The 17,762-nt window shown below is 39.4% G+C and overlaps 1 protein-coding gene across 1 annotated transcript in view; it reads left to right on the top strand.

The window, feature by feature from the left end:
* POLN (DNA polymerase nu) overlaps positions 1-6,979 on the top strand; it is a 94,038-nt gene extending 87,059 nt beyond the window's left edge. Inside the window, exons 23-24 of the mRNA XM_050337829.1 lie at positions 3,363-3,424; positions 5,852-6,979. Of these exons, the coding sequence (XP_050193786.1) occupies positions 3,363-3,424; positions 5,852-5,920 (131 nt within the window). The 3' untranslated portion in view covers positions 5,921-6,979. The remainder of the gene's footprint in view (positions 1-3,362; positions 3,425-5,851) is intronic.
* Positions 6,980-17,762: the final 10,783 nt, after the last annotated feature.

Below are 17,762 nucleotides of genomic sequence, written 5' to 3'. Positions count from 1 at the left end.
TCAGTTCCCTTATAATCTTTTAACTTTGCTGTCACCAGGTTTTTTTTAAACATAATATTTCAGTGTACGTACTTAGCACTTACAAAGCATTTCAGAACGAGTATAATCAACAGCTCTCCTAATTGCTGACTCTGGGTTTTGAGAGACAAATTACAAGGATTGGGAGAGCAGCATTTTACAGATGCCATTGCAGTATATAGCTGGCTGTAAAGGAACATTTTAAAATTAATAATTTATGTGCCCCAGATATACTAGATCCTTGACTGAACAGAAATAATTATTATTCCCAAAGCCTCTAATCTAAATCATAGAAAAGAAATAAAAAATTAAGAGTGGTAGACACAGATCTATTTAAACACTGCGGTTCCTTTTTTAGTGACCGCACTTTAAAATGTGTATGAGATAAAGAAGATAGAGTTGTGTATGTCTGGTTGTTTATTTTGAGCTTTGAGAAAGAGAGGAGTTTCAAGGAGATTTGAGAAAGTAGCGTGAGACTCAGATATTATGTACATAGGACTAAAGGGGGCCTATCCTGTGATTACATACCCCCGTGCCATATGGTCTCCTTTATAAATTATCATCTCCACATGAAAAATTACTCCCACTAGGGACTGTTCCAGAATTTCATCTCTCCAAAATCTAGAACTTTAAATTTCCAGCCTAAATGTATTCAGCCACTATACCTATTTATTTTTGTGCGAAGACTGTAATTTAGTTTAAATGCTTCCTTCTTCCCTGTTTACCATCTTAGCAGATGACTGAACAGGAATGGCAATCCAGCTGCCTTTTCTTGATATTTCTGTTAGTATATCCTTATTATTTCATTCAAAATCTGTGGTAAAGTAGATGTAGGTAAATCTTTTGTATATTTGGAAAGGTGTGATTTCAAAAGGCTGAAATGCAGGCACTACAACTCAGATTGCTTGAAATGAATGGCTTTACTCTGCCACCCACTAAACTCTGGGTAGAGAAGAAGTCAGTGTGACATGAGAAAGAGAACAGGGAGCCAAACTGACACAGAAAAAAGGAATGAAGAAAATGGAGCAAACCCATGGAGAGGGTTTTAATGGTTGTCAAAGTGAATGAGGGACCATTTGGTTTGTTCACTAATGTGGCCATTTTAATCTGTGCTTTTTAAAATTAAGAACAGTTAAGAACACAGCAGAATTCTGACTGTGCCAGATGCCTTAGAGCGAAAAGTCTGTCAACCAACAGAGAAAGCTGTTGCAATCATTGCTACCATCATGAATCCCCTTTTGTGGATAACAGTTGAATAGGAGGGAAGTAGTCAAATTCAGAGGTCTAGAGAACTAGGGGAAAACTCGTCTAACTCAGTGCATATGCAGACAGCAGCCTTTATCATATCACTCATATCTTTCAACCCATGAATTGATGCTACTGACTCATGCTCCATCTTTTGTTGTCTGTTGGAGCTCTTTTTGTGAAGAAGACCTATTCCCCCTTTTGCCCAAATGCTCTGTTCCTGTTATTTGTCTAATAACACAAAAAAATGCGAAGTTGCACAGAGTTGAGTGTGCCCTTCGTAAGTGCTGTGGTGGAACATACAGAGCTGAGTGATTCTGCATGAGAAGTGCAGAATCCAGGTGTTATCCTCTCAAAAGCTTTCCGGAGTCATTGCCTGGTAGGGAGCTTACTGATGGAAAAAATGTTTATCCAGGACTTACTGGCCACCCACTTAGCCTTCTGAAGGCATCCCACCTGGCTGGGGTGCCCCAGCGTCTGCTGTGTTGCTGACCTCCTGGAGCCAACAGCTTGTTGAAATTCAGAGTGGGCTTCTCAGTCCAGCACTCTTCTATTAATAGCCATGTTGACTTGGACTGGATTTCAAATGGGTAATTATTTAGGCCAGCACTTCTCCCTTCACAATCTGCGGTTGCAATGTTCATTTCTGCGCTCCAAAAATGACGCCGTGTCCTACACTGGATGAACTACCTCAGATCTAACATGAAGCAAATACATAGGTGTAGCTGTGCATAGATGTGTCAACAAATGCCTTGGTTTCCTCAGCTTTGGCATTTGAGCCGCCGATCCTTTGAGTTACTGCATAATTCGGACTTGATGGAAAAGCTCATGACAGCTCATTAGCATGCAAGTCTGAGTGCGCCAGCACGGCCTGAGCTCTGCACTTCTGTTCAGGCAGAAGCTACTTATCCTCATCATGATTAGCAAGCCATCCTCAGTGTCACCCATGTGACATCAAACATTTCATGCTGCTCTTCATTGCTGGCATCATTAGGGGAGGTTTTGGCAGCAGCCAGAGCGACAACCCATACACAGCTTCTTACAGTCCTTGTTGCTCCTTTTGCCTCTGACCTCAGCTGCCAAAGAGCCACGATGTGCATCAGGGGATAACTTCAAAGGAAGCTTCTCGGTAATCACGTGGGTTTCGCTCCAGCACCTCGTACCACATTCCCTGCTATCCCCCACTTCTGTGAGGCACATGACCACATCCATTATTTAGTCATCCATCCTGTCAGAGCAGTGGAGAGTTGCTCCATATCTTGTGTTTTGGGGCTTCCTGGTATTCCTATTTCACTTTCACTAGCCAAAAATTAACTTTTTTTAAAAAAAACTGTTTAGCCACTGAATCTCTCTTTGATTTTTATTAGAACAATATGTGTTGCAGCAGCAATCTTTGTCAAGCAAAACACTAATTAGCAGGACCAATGATGACAAATCTGATCCCATGTGATTGATTTGGAATAATTATAGATGCATTTGCACAGTAATAGTGAGCACAGTGTTATGGCATGATGAGTTGTTAAGTAACATGAATTATACTGAAGTTTAATTGTTTAGATTCTTGAGAGCTCCACTATCCCACAGGGAAGATTTTTTTAAAATTTGGCTCTGATCTTTTTACTTTGAAGAATAAGATATTTTAAAAAGTTTAGACTTCTCATGGTTTTTTTCACTAGCTTTTTCTTCTCTTTTTAACTGAGTTTTATGGCTGCACAAAAAAATTCAAATGTATAAAATGTAACCAAACATATAGTTATGAGTACTGAACTTAAAAGCTGAGAAATTCAGCATTCAGATATGCTGTATGTACCTCTATATGAAATATATTAGTGCTGTACTTCTTTATATATGGGATATAGAAGTTAAATAATTCTACATATTTTACTGTAAAATTTGGTTTAAAATAAGAAATTGAAGCTTCCACAAGAGATAAAATATAACTTAAAAATAATCTGAAAAAGTTGTAAATGGTAATTTTTTTTATACAGAAATGCCAAGTATTATATAACAATATAAAGCATGTGATTTTATATATATACATATATATAACAATGCTAAAATGGCAAATAAAGTTGTAGGTTTTCAAATTAACCTTACAGCACTGGTAAAAAGAACAATGGAGTCCCTGCAGCAAACAACAGCCTTGGAAGTGCCACTAAAGGTAGGGATAATTCTGAATTTCCGTTACTGTCTCAGGCATGCTTAGCCTTGTACATTATCATCATCATATCAAAAATCTAGCAAAAACTATTTTGCTTTCCACTTCAATTGTTTCATTTTCATATTTGTGGGTAATTGCTTTTAAAAATTACTATAAAAATTCTAAAGGAAAATAACTGAAAGAAAGTCAACCTCCCTTTTGGAAGGTGAGATTGCCTTAGCAATGCAGTATGGTAATTTCAAAATCTGTTTCATTCATTGCCATGAAACTTCTGTTGGGTGTGGTAGAGTGAAAAATATGTCCCTTTAATAGGCTTTCTAGATGTGCCAGGAATTTGTTACTGTTGAAAAAATATTGCAAAAGATCTTTCTTCAGTAATTTTCACTTAGAAAAAGGGTCTATTTAACATTTCCATGTGAATGCCTAACAGACAAAGCAGACAAAATCCTTGGTCACTGTTCAAAGCAGAGGACATCATCTGCAGACCAGCATCTGAAGGAACTGAGTAAATAGCTACACAGCTATTGCATCTGTCTATATTTTGTAATTATGTTATAAAATAATTATATTTCTCTCTCTACTGGTACCCTTCACCCTTGTCAACTACTCAGCCTTTGTTGCTTGATAGAAGACACTCCCAAGCTTTACAAACTGCATTTCTATAGGTTGATTACATTGTACACCTGTGTTTGCCTAGCTCCTTTTGTTACAAATTCCTCAAAAGAAAAAGAGAAGCAAGAGTGTTTTTTCCAGGTATACTACATTTAAATATTTTCAATTACCTTTAATTGCAAGCTATACTACATTTAAATATTTTTAACTGTAATTAAAAGCATGTATTTACACTCATGCTGCTATAAAGTTCATAAAAATAATCAAATGTGGTATTAGTGGTGACATACAAAGTTAATAGCAACACTATAGTCCTTCCTTAGAAGACGTTTTGGTAGCTTTTTGACAGGCAACAACGTGCATACTTTGCCTGAGGAAATCATTGCCATGAAATAAATATGAACACTTTAATAGGTTTCTAAGAAAGACAAATGTTTACATGGATACTGAGAATGTTCAAAATTACATGGGCAGAATATCATTTTAGTGTTCCATATTTCCGACAAACCATTGTCTGGCAGAAGGTTTCAATGTCCCGTGGACAAAATGGGACACATCACCTTATTCCCCTCTGTCTGAGGTGTCCTATTGTCACACACTGACAAATTCATCTCTATGCATTAGCAAATGGATTCAATATGTCATTCCTATTAGAAGAATAGTTCTCTGTTTAAATTCAAACTCCAGCTATGTTTTAATAGGTGAAAGGAAACATTCTTGGACAACAGGCGGTTCTCGGGGGGTTTCAAGGATCAGGGCTTTTTAGTAGGCAGTAGAAGTATTTGGAGAGATACATTTCATTACCCTTGTTTGGTCTCCTTTTCCTGAGCAAATTACTGTAGGAGTCCTGACATACTTTTACTCCTACAGCACTCTAGACTACATGCATCATGAAGATACTTCATCTTCCTCTGAAGCATCACAAAGAGATCAGTGTCAGAGGCCAGATAGAAAACATAACATACCAACAGCTTGATCTCAGAGAAGAAATTGAGAGTGATCTCTTAAAAAGAAGTTTGTATTTTTATTCATGCTGTTTACCCTTCTATACAGTAAGAATATATCTTCAAGGATTAGAGATGCTGAAGATGAAAAGATTTTTGTGAAATGCTCCTGTTTTCCTTCAGCAGACTTACTTCAACTAAATATATGTTATGTGCTCTGTTAATATGAATATTATTTTTTAATATGGAGACAAAATGTCACTAAAGTAGAGCACATATACAGTCTTAATGGGGAGAGATCTCTTCTTCTTCTTTGAGGTAAAGAATGCTTTATCTTTGAAGTAGCTTTTTTTCCAAAATAGAGTCCTTGCTAATGAGGCAGCTTTCATGTCAGCAAATCTACTGTGTACCAGAGCACCAGGAACTGCAAAACAAACTGAAATTAAACCAAAGCAACAATAAAAATACCCCAGAGTTTGAAAAGTAGGTGGTAAAGAAACTCATATATCTTTATGCATTACTTACAAAATTGCTGATGACAAATATCAAAATCATCATGATGATTTTTTAGCCCTTTTGAAAAGCATAATAAGATGAATTTTGTGTTAGCGTATTCCTTGCAATTCAGTAACATGTATTTGCAATTTCAAAACTAAAGGTTAGTCTTAATTTTTAAGGTATTTTAGTCAAAATTGTTGCAATAATTGAGTATTAATAGAAACGAAGGACACTACATGATGGATAGGTATGTAATCTAGAGCAGTACTAACATCCAAAGGGAAGAGCAAAAATAGTAATCTTGCTATATGCAATTTGTTTGTTTGTTTAAATGTTTGTGTTTGGTTTTTTTTTTTTTTTTTTATTCTGACAGGTTCCCTTGAAAGTGATTCTCACCACTGGGAAATCATGGGGGTGTATGACAGAATTGCAGGAGATGTAAAGCAGCCATCAGGGATGTTATTCAGTACCCGAACACCTCATTGGCCTGTGCTGATTCCTCGCTGAATCACTAGGCAACAGCGCTGCTGGATCTTTCATAAGCACCTAATACTCTGCATGTGAATTTTTTTACTTCATTTTGTCTGTAGCCCTAGGCAACAGCAGTGAGATAAAACTGGTTTCTACCAGTTCATTGTGTTTCCTTTAGCCAAGGTAACCAGCGGGGAGCTGCTTTTGTTCAGAGCTAAATTACTACATGTAAGAAATGAAACAAGACGATATTAACCCTTTGGGAACATCACAAATAGATTTGAGTTGGAGGGATGTTTAGACTTTAATGTTAATTTTTTTGTGAGGTGGGTGTGTAAAAATACTTCTACACTGGCGCTATTTGAACTGTATCAGCAAATGCTTAACTGTTGTATTCAGCTTATTTTGTATTTTGTCAGTAGAATGCAGATGCTTGGTGTTCATGACATATTAAATGTCCTGTTCCCCAGAGTAAGAAAAAGAGTTCTTTGGAAATGAACTTGATTTTTATCTAGAATTTTGGAGCAAAACAAGTAAACAAAACTAGAAGCATAAATGCAATAAAAATAACCAGATTGTTGTCAATTCAGTTAATTTCAAACTCAACTTGCACACTGTAACCTCAGCATAGAGGAAATATTATAGTTTTGCCTAATTTATTACTTTTATTACTTATGTAATGCTAAATATTGTTTGGATAAATTTTAGGATTTTGCCTTGTGCATCTAAGGATTCAGGCTTTTATTCTAATGTTTGGATTTTTTATTGATAATTTGGTTTTCTGTAGAGTTTATTCCTTAAAAGAGCTTGTTTCATAACATTACTGTTTTACAAATTCTGTCTCCATGCTTGTGGAATATGAAGCTGTCCTCAGAGTCTGCTAGTAATTATTCAGAGGTTGAAGTCAAACACAAAACTTTTTAAGAGGTGTTCAGTATGTTTTATCATTAGACATCAAAGTTATACAGTTTAAATTTTAGAAATGTATGGTTACAAAGACTTTGCAGCATTTTTAATTTGTAGAGTTAAATAATTTTTCATTGTACTTAAAAGGCATTAAACTATTAAACATTGTTTTCTTATGTTGCTTATTAATCATACATAACCTGTCAGCTGAAGTGAGTCAGTAGTTTCTAAAAATGGATTCTTATAGCTATAAAATTGGCAGTGATCATGTAAGCGAAGTCAGAACCTTCTGCATATTAATGGGGGGCAGCTCCTTGGCTGGGGGTCCAGCCTGGGTGGCTCTGACTCTGCACCAGGTCGTGTGACCACTGGGCCTGATTCCACCTTTCCAACAGAGAAGAGGTGGCACAAATTTTCTTCTGCTTTTTGCTATTTTCAAGCCTTCTGTGTTTGCAGTGGCATTGAATAAGTGAATTGTTCTGCTGTCTCATGTGGTTCGCTCCTCTTAAAGACCTGCTGTTTTCGGGAGGCCTGTACTAATTAAGCCCAGTTCCTCTAAGGCTACATTGCTGACCTTCCTACTATATGGAGGAAGCATCATTTTTTTTCTACATTTCCAGCTGATTTCCATCTTGTGTATTTTTCTTAGGATACCTACTTTTAAACTGGATATTGTATTTTTTCACGTCCTGAACAACACTAGGAATACTCTTCAGCCTAACAAATAACAAAAACATGCTTAAGAACAAAAAGAATCTCAGTCCGCTTGTGTGAATTGACATCTGTTCAAATATGAAGCTACAGAAATGTAGAGGTCACCATACAGAACAAATTTTCAAACACAACCTTTTACAAAAGACTGTCAGTCACAGTTCCCCAGATGTGTGCACTTTGTAGAGGTTGTCATACACCAGGCAAAGTTAATATTTTATTCTCCTTGTGTCGCAGTTTCTTCATGGTTTTAAATTTCCCAAGAGTCAGCCTCCAAAAGGGAGAGGACCAAGCAGTAAGGCACAACTTTTTCCACATGTGTCCAAGGGATCATTCTGTGTACACTGGTGTGAGAACAAAAGGCAAACTGGCATAATTTTGGAGGATTGTTGCTGACCAAGATCTCAAGACTTGGTGCAGTTTGTGTCCCCACAACTTGCAGGATGCATACTGTGAACTCAATATCTTTCCAGTGTTCCTGATTCTCCAGTAAATAAACTGAGAAACTTTCTCCACTTGAGAAAGAGTAGTGTTTGCAATCACTTCCCAGCAAGGTCCTCTGGACAAGGCATCACTTTCATCACACTTGTGTGCTGATCTATGTGTAACTATAAAATCTGGGCAGAGCAGTTTTTCCAAACCTTAGGCGAGGTCTGAATCTAAAGAGCCATTATAGGGAAGCAAGACCAGTCCTGACCACAGATTTCCTCCCAAATAAATACAGGTGAAACTGTTCAGTATGTGATGACTGCCAGGAATTCCTTTGGGCAGCACAATAATTTCACACCAGAGAACTCAAGACCCTTATTATATAATAAAAGGCCACCTTTTCAGGTTATTTTGGTTCTGCGTGAAAGGGACTTTGAAACATGGTTAGGCTTGAGCAGGAACAACCCTTTTCCATCCTTAAAACTCTTGATCTCTAGAATGATTCCCTTTTTGTCACAAACCATGAAGAGGTACTGGGAGAGCAAGAAACAAAACTTCTGTTTGAATTGCAGAACCCTACAAAAGTACTGATCAATGAGCATGGGAAATCACAGAATAGATGTGGAGAGGGAAAGGGTCGGTTGTACTGAGGTTCAGATATCCTTTTGAGAAGAAATTTCGTTCACTGATTCTCTGAACACGGTAATAGCCCCTTTTGAACTGATTTGTATCTTTGGGTTTAATTTCAGGTGTGTTGTTTATGGCCTGAATGTTCCCTTAGATCATCTGAAAATCTCTTCATCTGCCATGTGGAGTAGCGGGGAAGGAGAGCTATTTGAACATACTTTTAACTCAGTGTTCGAGGGAAATGGAACAGCACAGCTCTTTGCTGGTGCTTGCATGGATGGCATGGCCAATACTTACCTGCTTGTAAATCTTCCATTGTCCACACACCACTGTGGGATGGCATGACTGATCTTGAACCTTGGGCCAACTTGATAATAACCACAGCTCAAGCACTGGTCTCAGATTTTATGTGAGCAAGGCATTTTACACATGAGGAGGAAAACATGTCTCAGTTTTTCAAAACTGAGAGTAGATTAAAAGATTGAAGCTGCTAGAGTATCCAGGACATCATCTCTTCATGGTAATGATTGAGAAGGGGCCCTTGAAATTAAACTTTTTTCATGTTTTGGGAGTCAAAGCCTGTTCCTCTCATTTCTTGTTTAATATGATTTTAAAAGGAGGTCAAAGAATGGGTTCAAGCTTGTATTGTAGTTTCCCGATATATTTTTTCAATGGCCTAAAACATCTGTTGTCACTTCACCATTAGAAGACCAGACTGGAGAAATCCCTGAGGAACCTGGTTTTGACCTCACGGCTCACCCTACTTTGAGCAGAAAGGTGGACTAGAGGCATCCTGAGGTCCTATCCAACCTGAATTTTTGTCTTATGTCACTCCTCAGTTGGACAAGGCGTATCAGCAGTCATCTGGATGGAAGACAAACCAGAAATTCCCTTCAAATATTCTGCTGCACCACAGTAGAGTATATAGTGCCATAGCAGAAGAAGCCCCAGAAATGTTTTGGGATTTCATTCCTCCTTCCCACCTGTGTTGCCTCATTCTGTGCCAACATTTACTATGTTCCCTGGCTCACAGGCTCACTTTTGGCTGGCACACTTCCTTTTGGTATTAGCAGGTTGTCAGAAACATCCAGGGAGTGGAATGGAATCCGTTCTTCTTTCTGCCATTCCGCAGTAGTTTCAGTAGACAGTGAATTTCTGGGGTTTAACATTTCAATCTGCGGTTTTAAATTTCAATCATGTCCTGTCTTTGCCTTCCTGGGAAACGTCCCCAGCCTGGTCAGTTCCTCTCTACTGGAAACAACAGCCACTGTCAGCTGGTTCTCTTGAGACCAGTGCGCGTCCACCACCCGTTTTTGTAAGAGCCTCTTGTGTTACCAAGTGTGTCTTTATTATCTACTGTAAGTCCAGGCAATTTGTTATCCTCTCTGCTTGTGTTTTGGACATCCAGGTTCCAGCCAGTGTTCACACATTTGTGGTGCATTTTTCCATGTCATCTTCTCCATTCAAGGCTAATTAGTTGGAAAAAATTTTAGCTTCTTTCTTCCTCATCTTTTGCTGCCGACACTGATAATTTAATCCACTCGCAACCTTTCCCCTCCACTTCGTAGATAATGTTATTATTGCTAGGAGAACTCTCACTATTAATTGTCCACAAGCTAAAAAAAAAGAGTTGCTTGTCTTTCTACCTCTAACCTTTGTGCCCTGCTGTTCACTTCCTTCTACCATTTGTCATGAAATCTGTGCATTTATGGCATTTTGGAGACTGTTTTCTGGCTAACTGTATTTTTACTGTAGTTCATCTCATGATCCATTTTTCCATGGTATCAAAAACTGACTGTGGAAATTCTCTGGTTTTTGACCCCCCTTCATTCTTTGGCAGCTTCATGTGTTGTGCACGCTGAATTTCTCACATCTAATTATTCAAAAGTGTCATGCCTCAGATTACAATCCCATTTCCCAATCTGTGTGTTAAACAGAGAACTGTACTTAGAGGCTCCTGAGAATCAACCTCCATCCTCCCCACGAGTGGCTGCTGCCTGCTAGACTGCCTTTCTGCACAGAATTGGCTGAGACAAAATTAAGTATCTCCCTGGGTTACCTTGGCCTCTTTGCACTGATCCATTAGTCCACATCCAGCTGAGTCCAGAAATTAGTTAATTGCTGATTTATCCTAAATGCCTTATTGGTATCTGGTTAGATGAAGAAGACAAGTGTCCCCAGGACTTCTGCCAGATTTTTTTTTCCTTCTCTTTTTAACTCCAAGTTATGCCCCAAAGCCAGCTCAGGCTGATGATTGACTCCAGACTGCATGTGAAGGATACCTGTAAGAACTTCATTTTTTAGCAATGAATAAATTCTGCAGCAGTTGGAAAGCTGGGCCACCCTACTTGCCTGCCAGCAATCCCCATCTCTGTTTATCTTCCCATCCATTCACTTGAACCGTGATGTTAAATTAAATAAGCTTCCCAGGGAGGTTTTCCTTTAAATATAATGAGCTTTTGTAACACATGAGCTGGGAGAAGTCAACATCTTCCCCTGGGGCCTCTGTGGGTCACAGATGAGGTTAAAAAAGTGTTGTAAATGTTGGGCTTTAGTCAAATTCTCTGGCTGTGTTTCCTGCTTCTGATACTATGGTTTGTTATACATTTGATTTTTCTTTTGGAGCTGAATTTTTTCTAGTCTTTTCACTTCTTCTCATATGTGACCTAAACTTTAACCTTCTCCTGGCATTATCCATATCCCTTAAGGCCTTCCATTCCCTGGTAATCAGGTTTGTAATTACCTCTTTAATTCGTCCTACCCCTCCACTCTGGGCAGACATTTATAACTGCACAATAAACCAAATATTTTTCTGATAATTAGTCATATCTTTCTTTCCTGGAAGCTCTTGATTCCTGTTTATACTGCTTTTGTAGAATTGAAATCTTGCATTACATCCTTCTAGCCAACAGGTTTATAATTCAAAAGGATTTTAACATGGTGGAATAATACTTTAAGATTAATAAAAAGAAGTGATTCCGTGAGGATAAGTGCAAAGCTTCACACAAAAGCAAAACCAGTTAGCTACCCAAATGTAGGCAACATATTTCCCAAAATGTAGGGAACAGCTCGTTAGGTATCAATTTCAGGAAAAGACCTGGGGATTTCTGGGTGTTTGTGTAGTGACCAAGAGGAGTATGACCAATCTCTCCCCTCCCTTCAGCCCCAGCCAGGGCTCGGTTGAATGCTCTGCCCAGTTTTCAGAACAGCATTTCAGAAAGTAGGTGGAGCAACAAGAAGCCATAGGAGAGCAGTAAGAATGATCAGAGCTACAGACAATATCACCTGTAAGGAAAGGCTGCAAGAGTTTAAGTAATTTGACCTTGAGAAGACTGAGGAGATCTAAAAGTGGTCATCCAGTATGAGATGGGCTGTCATAAAGATGGCAATGAACTGCTCTGTAAGTCGTCTGCAGGTTGAATGAGAAGAGAGGGGCTTACATTTCAGCAAGGGAAGTTGTTAAGTCTTTCAAAAGGATGTTAATGATAGTGAAGGATTTGAATGGACTTGAACAGAGCTTTCAGATGTTTGTTACTACGCATTTCGAGATCAGGATTGACAAATATGTGTCACAATATACTTTTGCTCCATTGATCCTGCTTCAGGCCAGGGGCACAGGCTGAGCAGCCCACTGGGACTCACTCCAGCCCTAGTTCTGGGGTCAAGGCCTTGAGCACAGCACGTACAGCAACAGAAAAGGTGCCATTGGCTCTGCAATGATGCCAGCAAAGGCCCTCAAGTTTACATCCCTAATGCAAAAGGGTGGTGGTTCCAGTACAATGTGAGCTGCTGGTTCTGGACAGGCTCTGTGCTATGTGAGAAGAAATAAAGGCCCTGGACATACCTCTCTTTGAAGGCCTTGCTTTGAGCTGGGGATAGAAGACCACCAGAGATCCTTACCAACCTGAATTATCCTGGGAGTCTTAGTAGCTGCCCATAACAGACATGAAGCACCCTGCTTTCCTCCTGAGTCATTCCCAGCAGTCTGCCTGGATGACAGTGCCATTTTCTAACTTGCCTTGGGGAAAGAGTTCATAATAATGTTTTTTAATCACTGGAGTTTTACTAGGATGGAGAAACTGGAGTTTTCTGGTGGAGTCTGTCTCAACTAGTGCAGATCGATTTTTCTTCATACTGAAAAAGAAACAGTTAAGAGTTTTCTTCTGCCCCACCCTTGCTCTTTAAATAATCTTGATCTTTTGGTCAAGCAAAAATTAATAGTGTTCAAACTCTCCAGACTTCTCTTTGTTAATTTCCTTTCTTCCCCCACATCTCTCTATGTGCCAATGGTTGTTCACTGCCAATTACTTATGGATACCATGTTACAGAAATGACTGCATCAATGTGTTGCTGAGCAAGCTTTATTAGGAACTTTGAAATGGGGCATATCTTGATTAAAATCTCTGGGACAGGGTGGGTGATCACTGGCTGAGGACTGGTGACAGGAGTCCCCCCACAGGTCTCAAGGAGGCACCTTCAGCTGAGTGAGGTGAAACTCCCAGGTACATTGGCTCTGGAAATGTTTATCTGTATCTGCACATCACTTGCTGTTCAACTGGTGGAGGTTTTGATGCATTCTCTTACCCATGTCACCCTTTAGATAGGTAAGATATGAACGGATATGTATATAACATACACAGAACTCTACCACTGCTTAAACACAGTTACATACAAATAAGAGTCTTTTCCCTGAAACAAGTTACAAAATCAGAAGTCATAAAGACAGAAAACACTATTCCCAGGTTGATTTGCCAGCAGCTCCTTAAGACTGAGCAGGGAGTAAAGTCTGTGGTCATCAGCCTACTATTAGAAATTGCTGGGTTTTGATGTTGGGCAACAGCTGAATTTCATAAAATATAATTTCTATGTATCCTACTATGATTAAGGTATACAGTTCTGACTTAAGAAATTATTTTTCCCTCTGCTTCAGTTTTGAGGAAAACATGACTCTGCAACCTGCAAGCTCAAATCACAAAATGGGCAAAAAAGCTCATGGTACCAAATACTACTTGTGAGGCATCCAGTAGAACTCCTCAGTGTGAGACATCTACCTGTTGACTTTTTTCAGCCAGAAACAGATTTTTTTTCCTGTCTGAAGACTCTGTTCTGAACTATTGCTGTCAGTTCATTTGGGAGCATGGCAAGAGCAAAACCAGACACCTGTGACTTACTCAAAGGTGAGTATAAGGATGGATCCTTTGAAAGCCATCAGCACTTGTCAGGCACGATCTGGAATGCATTAGGTTTTGTGTGCAGTACAGCACACCTCACACTTCTGGGGTTGGCCATACAGTGTGTTTGTGTATCCCAGCCCACCCCAGCCCCAGCACTCCATTTCCTCCTCATGCATTTGGTGTGTCCATCCTTGCCACGCTGGGAGAAATGACCTACTGGGCTGGGCAATTTATCTTTGCTTATCTAGAAGTCCAGCTTGGGTCAAATGAACTACTGACCCCTCTTTTTATAAGCGGTTAATATCAGGATTACTGAACGTTCCTCAGCCTGACAGAAGTAGCAGGAGCTGGCAGACTGTTAGTGTTACACAGCATTTTTAGGATCAGATATGCACTCATCACTCCATAAAATGCCCAAAATCTGTCCCTTTTTTTCCAGCTCTCTGAGTATCCAAGTAGCCTGCTTAAAAAAACTGTGAACAGGGAAGTGATTGACTCTGTCCCCCTGGGATTTAAGTGCCGACTTCTGGGATTCACACCCATGGCTTTTCCTTCTAACACTGAGGAGGCAGTTCCTTCCTTCAAAAGGCAGTCAGAGCAATGGATGTTGCTGCTGCTCCTGTCCTTTTATCTACAAAGTGTAGGAAACCTTTCTCACTGAAGGGCTTTCAACATCCATCCCTCACAGGAATGCATGAATCACCTGCTTACAGGATGTTCTGCAGAGGAGCTTTCTATGCTCCCTCATGCGGTTGGCCACTAGTGTATGAACTGATCAATATTTGCTCTGCCAGACATACAGAGACAAAAGGGAAAAAAAACACCAAACAAACAGAAAAGAGCACAACTGTCCAGCCTCCAAGTTACTGCATCCCACAGGAAAGCCTGGACTCTGTAGCCAGTCTCCAATCTTGGAAATGCTTCGTGGTTCAAAACATGCCTTTGTGTGTAAATCAGAACAAAGCAGAATGAACTCTCTACTGTGTCATCATTGCCCATAGATACATCCCAGTGAAATGCCCACCTTTTGCCCTTGGGCTGGAAGGCTTTTCACTTTTATCATCATTCCTGCATTATGGATCCTCCATGTCCTTCTTCATGCTCCACACTAATGGTACAGAGACAGGAGTGTACTTTCTTGTCCCTGCTTCCCCTCCATCATCTGACTTAAGAGTGAGCACTTAAGCTGTTTTTTGTGGGATTTCTTGGCTTTAAAATTCTTTTCTAGTTTACCTATATTTCAGTTATTTCAATAAATTATCTTAGGAGCAGGTGTTATTCACTCCCCATTTTACTCTACCTCCTGCTTTTTTTGCTCATTGATACTTCTGTACCTAACAGTTGCCAATGACATTTTTTACTTCTTAGTCCAAGGACATTCATTTCTCAGCAACAGCAAAATCTCTTTTTATACTTGTGTTGCTTTTTTTATTTCCCAGTCTGCCAGCTTAAAGCATTGTCCTGTTTGTGGTGCAGTTAAACGCATTAGTCATAGGGAGGAAACTGCAGAACTGAAATCCTTTTACTGCCTACATGAACCTCACATTGTAGGTCAAGTGTTTAATCTTCAGATATTTCCTTTTCCTGCCTTGCAGAAATGGGGAAGCAAACCATCATATTGCCCAGTTCATAAAGCTATTGGACTAAAAGTCAGTTTTGAAAACCGTTCTTGATAGGCAATTGAAAAATGTGGGTTCCCTTCCCCAAAGACTAGTGATATCACAGAATTCAATGGATAAAACAGAGGCTAAAGGAAACCTGTGTGGGAAAGACTGAACTCAGAAAGCATGGAGATGCTATAAAGAAGCCTCTGTCTTTCTGCTTCCTACACTTAAGCAACAGGAAAGTTTTGAACCCTTTGGTACTGATAACTGAACTTGGACATCACTGCAGGGATCCAAAGTCTCAAGCCCACTTTGTAGCTTTAGCATCAGCGAGAGATTTAGAGAAGAACCACAATTCAGAGCAGCCCTCCCAGTGTGTATCTTGAAGTGCACCATGATTTCTCACCTGTCTAAACTGTTGTTTAAAATCTGCTGTTTAAATTGTTGTTTAAAATTTCATCTGAGCCATCAGGTCATACCACTGCCCTTCCAGACAACTTATTATTGCTTCAAGTCCAATCCTCCTCACAGTGCATGCTGGGATAGATCTCAATTTTTGCTTACAGAGAACCAAGGTTTTCAGATCAACTCCTATGGAATGATCAGTGGTCTTCTTGTTCCATCAGGGTATGGCACAGGGCTGTGAATGAGCAGCATCTGGCAGTGATGGCAGTCAGGACACAGGCAAGAAGCCATCACCAAGGCAGGCTCTGTCAAGCAGATTTCATAGGAAAAGGTCTTATATTTCTGTTTTCCTTAGACTCTGACATGCCTTGTCTGTAGAGACTGGTTTTGAGTCACCTGCTCAGAATGTGGCCTTTGATGATCCACCCCAAAGGACTCCAGTGCTAGAGCCACACAGGTTCTTTATCTGTTCTTAAATTAAATTGGACCAATCCATTTGAAGACCTGGGCTTGTAATAACTGGGATGGTTGGTGGGTAGAAGTCATTATAAGTTTTATTAAATTGAGCAGAATAGACAAAATGCTTGACATTTACAAATTGAATGTCTAACTCTGGTAGCACTCCCAGAAATAATAATTAAGGAGAAACTAAATGGCTTTCTTTAATTAAAACATTTTTCCAGGAAAATAACACTGATAGGTACTTCACTTCCAAGAATTTAATGCCCCAATAAACAGACCAGAAAGTTACTATACTGAATTTCAGCAAATGTTTCCATGCCCATAACAAGAATTCCCTCTTAGTACACTTTGGGTTTAAACACAAAAAATTTTTAAAAATAGTTTCCTAAGAATGAGTTTTTTCAGTACAGGAAGCAAAACAAAACACACTTAGATATGTTATTCTATATAGCATGCTCGAGGTATATTAAGTTCACAGCTCTTACCCATCTGACATGGCCTTTTTAGGGCCTGAGCTTCTGTGCTGTTTTCCCTTAAGACTTCTTTACATATGCAAAAAATACTGAAAATCTGTGTGGAAGCTCTGGTGACAAATCCTTTGAGACTATGACACGATGAAGGAACAAGCCATCTCAATGAATAATTTTGCAGTTTATTAGCATAGTGAAGTGTTTTGATTACTTTTGCTTAAGTGAATGACACAGGAACTGTTTTATCATGTACCCTGCTCATTTCGCTATTATTTGTCCTACTGAAAGCTACCCTTTTTTTCCTTTTTTTTTTTTTTTAAATTAGGCACAGGCATGGCACATTCCTAGGACTAGAGGTGTCATGACACTGATATTAATTAGAAGGCTACTATAGAAATACTGGATACTCATGTGATTGAGCTGTGCTTCTCAGATGTTCAGAGTCTAGGAAGACAAACAGTCACAGAGGGGGAAAGGATATTTATTTTTTAGCCTACGTAACTTGCAAGTGTTCAAGTTATCTGTGTGACTTGTTCACGTTTGCCATGCAAACAGAGCACATAATAAACCTAAACGACTCAGCATGAGAGTAAGGGAGAAGAGAACAACACTGTTTGCCTCTCCAGGTTGTCAGCTCTCCCAGAGCAATGCTCACAGCCTGGCTGGGCTCGCTTCAAGTCATCTAAACACAGGTGTCTCAAATGATACTACATCCTCGTGTTTAGCCAGCTGAATCATGTCCTTTGTATTTCTAGAGAGCATTATTATTCATATCAAAATCTATTGTGTTTCTGTTAGAAAGAGTGAGAAAAACCAGCATCTGCCTTCACTAAATGCAGTATTTCTACAAGTCACAGGGAGGGAATCTTGCCAGGATGCCCAAAATCTCAAATACTGGTTTTAAACACTGCAGTAGACCTGAGGCACAAGGGGGGAATTGCAGTCCTCCTCCCCAGGACCAGACTGAAGGAGATGGTGTGTGATAATCATGGGTGTGTTAATTGACATTTAGGAGACTAAAACTG

This window comes from Myiozetetes cayanensis, unplaced genomic scaffold (genome assembly GCF_022539395.1).
Source record: "Myiozetetes cayanensis isolate MyiCay16 unplaced genomic scaffold, myiCay2020 scf7, whole genome shotgun sequence".
Taxonomy (NCBI): Eukaryota; Metazoa; Chordata; class Aves; order Passeriformes; family Tyrannidae; genus Myiozetetes; species Myiozetetes cayanensis.
The sequence above is the reverse complement of the archived record's forward strand: the minus strand, read 5'-3'. Positions and strand labels throughout refer to the sequence as shown.